This window comes from Rhagoletis zephyria, unplaced genomic scaffold (assembly GCF_001687245.7).
Source record: "Rhagoletis zephyria isolate East Lansing unplaced genomic scaffold, Rhagoletis_zephyria_1.1 Rzeph_scaffold_05758, whole genome shotgun sequence".
Lineage (NCBI taxonomy): Eukaryota > Metazoa > Arthropoda > Insecta > Diptera > Tephritidae > Rhagoletis > Rhagoletis zephyria.
This window is the reverse complement of record NW_016162841.1, coordinates 22,809-26,442: the sequence shown is the minus strand read 5'-3', so window position 1 is coordinate 26,442 and position 3,634 is coordinate 22,809. Positions and strand designations below refer to the sequence as shown.

The following is a 3,634-nucleotide window of genomic DNA, read 5'->3' as shown; positions in this document are numbered from 1 at the left end:
GATGAAGATGAAGATGAAGATAAGGATAAAAATCATAACCCCTTAACTTTAACTCATCTTAACTTAAAAACTTACTCCACCTGAGCTCACCACACATTAATTCACCACACTTTAACTCCCCACACCTAAATTCACCACACCTCAACTCGCCACACCTTAACCCCCGCACCTAAATCCACCACACCTAAATCCACCACCCTTAATTCACCACACCTCTACTTTCTCACCACACCTTAACTCACCTCAACTCACCACACCAAAATTCACCACACCTTAGTTCACCACACCTCAACTTTCTCACCATAACTTAACTCACCACACCTGAATCCACCACACCTAAATTCACCACACCGTAACTCCTACACCCAATTCCAGCACACCGCAGCTCACCACGCGCAATTTCACCACATGACATGATATCACTTGATGTGGCATCAAAGGCAACATCAATTGGCATAAAATGAACCAAAATAAATAAGATTTAGATAGAGGTGAAAAAAGGGATAAAAAGGAAATACAACTGAAGAGTGTGCGATGTTATATTGTGGTGTGTTATACCTCATATGTTATGTTATTTATTCTTATGTTATGGTTATGTTATGTTATACCAAGTACTAAGCTAAACTCCCCTCCACTTAACCCATTCCAACTAATGTTATTTTAGCTCATTCAACTTACATAAACTATCCTTAATTTTATCGGTTGAATTTCAACCGCTGGGCGAACACTAGTAATTTTAAAGGCATATAAATACTATTTTAATTGCATCGAGTACGAACATAATGGGTGTTTTTAAATAAAATAAAAATGGATGGTTCAAGAACTATACGGAACCTATTTTTATATTGTACTCGACCATAGCTACAACCTTTTATAACGTTAGTTAACAATTAAAGAATATAAAATATTTATGTAATATTTACATATGTACATGAAGTATTCGAAAAACTTTTAGTCGCCCCAATTATTATTATTTGTATATTTTTTTTTAATTTGAGCTAATAAAAATATAGTTCATTCTTTAACGAAAGCCGTATAAATCCAAGATTCAAACTTTGAGCAATATTTCAAAAAAAGTCCATACAAAAAAATTTCATTAAAATTTCGAGCTTTTTATTGGATTTTCTAGAAAGATTTTCAGTGTGAAGTTTTGTAGCCCACTCAATTCTAGAAAAACAAAGTGCAAGTTTCAGGTGGTTAAAAATTTTCGTTTTAGGATTTTTTCGCCGAAGTTGTTGCGGTTTTCTTCCACATAAAATTAAATTATGTTTATTCGTTATATGAAAGCAAATGCGACAAAGAAACTTCTAAGAAATCAAAGGTTGTTTTAGCCATTTCAAACTTTATTCTGCTGGAATTGAACGAGCTGAAATTCCCCACAAAAACGGCCCATTCCCAACACAAATTGAAATTCCCCGCAAATCGGGAAATTCTCCTCGAGTTGGATTCCCCGCTGCACAATAATAAGTAATTTTTAGATTGTTTAGCCGAACTGCATGCAGTCCACATTCTCGACTTTTTCTGCTATCTAAAGTGCACCCAGTGGTTCAACTTCGAAGCGAAAGATGGAAAAAAGTGGCACCACCAGTGGTATCAACGGGCTTTTTCAATCCATGTGCGCTTCTGTGCTCTCGCGTGCTAGCAGTTACTCTTAACTGACTTAGCTTATAGCATATGCACTCCCTACTCCCTACAACTTAAACTTTCTTAAGGATTTAGGCTAAGAGGAGGTGTTGTCAAAGGTGGAGGCCACAATTGTTGACTAGGTGGCGGCGAACACTTCTTATTAAAAATTTCAAGCAGACTTGAATTGTAAAGTTTTCAATGTCCACGGCAAACTTATGACTTTTGATATAAATAACAAGAAACTTTGGAATGCATTAACCTATGGACACGTATGTATATATGAACAAGTATTATAAAAAAATTTCATTTATTTTAAGTTAATGCACTAACAAAAGTTTTTTTGTTTATTCTTCCACTAATTAGTGCACTCGAAATGCAAATTATCTGAAATAACCAATAAATAAATACCGATGAACGTACTAATATGTTTATAGTCGGGCATTTTTATGCATGAAAGCGATTTACTAACGATCATTCCACCGCAAGTTTCGCTTTAATTGAACTCATTAAAAATATAAAATATTCACACAACTGACCACAACCGGTAAACTGTGCAAAAATAAGTGATTAAAAACAATAAAAATGTCAAGATATTATTTGCATTTGACTGGGCTGTGTGTAATTTATTGCAAACTTACCGATCAACCGAGATGCAGCATAAATGCAAAATACTCGCGGTGGAAAAGTAAACATCCAGGCTGTTGTATACATTGCACATGAATCGACCGAACATCCATTTGCCACCAGACAGCTCCACTATCGCATTAAATGTCATCGCACAACATGCCACCAACAAGTCAGCCATGGCTAGCGAGACGACGAAACTATTTGTGATTACACTGAAACGGATATATAGAAGAATAAGTTGTATGTAAATTAGGGTGGTCCAAAAATGCATGTGATAAAGTAGAGTCGGAGTTTTTTTGCTCTCACCCCCTGGGATTGTTCCACAAATACCGAAAAAATATATCCCTATTTTTATACCCGAGCTCACTTGTGCACAAGGGTATATTAATTTTGTTCACATAACGGTTGTTTGTAACAGCCAAAACGAATCGAGATAGATATAGACAAATGTATACATAAATGATCAGGATGAAAAAAGAAATCGATTAAGCCATGTCTGTCTGTCCGTCCGTCTGTCCGTCTGTCCGTCTGTCCGTGTACACGATAACTCGAGCAAAAATTGAGATATCTCAACGAAATTTGGTATGTACGTTTCCCTTCATCCAAGGTAGGTTGGTATTGAAAATGGGTGAAATCGGACTGTAACCACGCCCACTTATGGTTACATGTGTATATCTTAGGAACCGCTGCACCAATTTCTTCCAAACTTGGCATAGTTGTTGGCCTTGGTACAGCATACAAAATCGCCGAAAATTTTTAAAATTGGACGATAACCACGCCCGCATCCCATATAACGGTTATTTAGAGAAATACAAAATCTTCGATAAATCAGTAAACATTAAAGCTAATTTATTCAAAATTGATGCTTGCAACAATTCTTTACCAAGAAATACGTTTATGGTAAAATTTTGGAAAAGGGCGGGGCACCGCCCACTTATGATCACATATATGTATATCGGTAACCGTTCTACCAATTTGTACCAAACTCGGTGTGGTTATTGTGCTTGCCACATAAAAGCAAAGCGTTGAAAATTATTGAAATCGGATTAAAATTACGGCCGCTTTTCATATAACGGTAAATTTCAGAAATGCTTGAAACTTTAATATTTCGAAATTGAAGGACGCTAATTTACTCAAAATTGATACACCCCGGCTTACCATCTAGCGGTAGGTTTCGGAAAGGTGAAAAAACATATATTTAATATTTGCGCCGGGTATTTAATGTTCGGCTCCGCCCGAACTTAGACTTTCTTACTTGTTTATTTTGAAATCAAAAAATATTTAGAGATCACTCAAGCTTTCAAAATTTTCCATGTACATACTTAATTTATATGGGAAAACACCGTAGAAATGGTATAGAATTCTTAAAAATCAATAGTTT

General features: G+C 35.7%; 1 protein-coding gene across 1 annotated transcript in view; it reads right to left on the bottom strand.

Annotated features, from left to right (window-relative positions):
* The window catches only part of LOC108372441 (octopamine receptor beta-3R-like), a gene marked incomplete at its 3' end in the record, with an annotated part of 17,940 nt that overhangs the window by 7,575 nt on the left and 6,731 nt on the right, over positions 1–3,634 (bottom strand). The window contains exon 2 of the mRNA XM_017628132.1: positions 2,265–2,465. Within this exon, the coding sequence (XP_017483621.1) occupies positions 2,265–2,465 (201 nt within the window). The remainder of the gene's footprint in view (positions 1–2,264; positions 2,466–3,634) is intronic.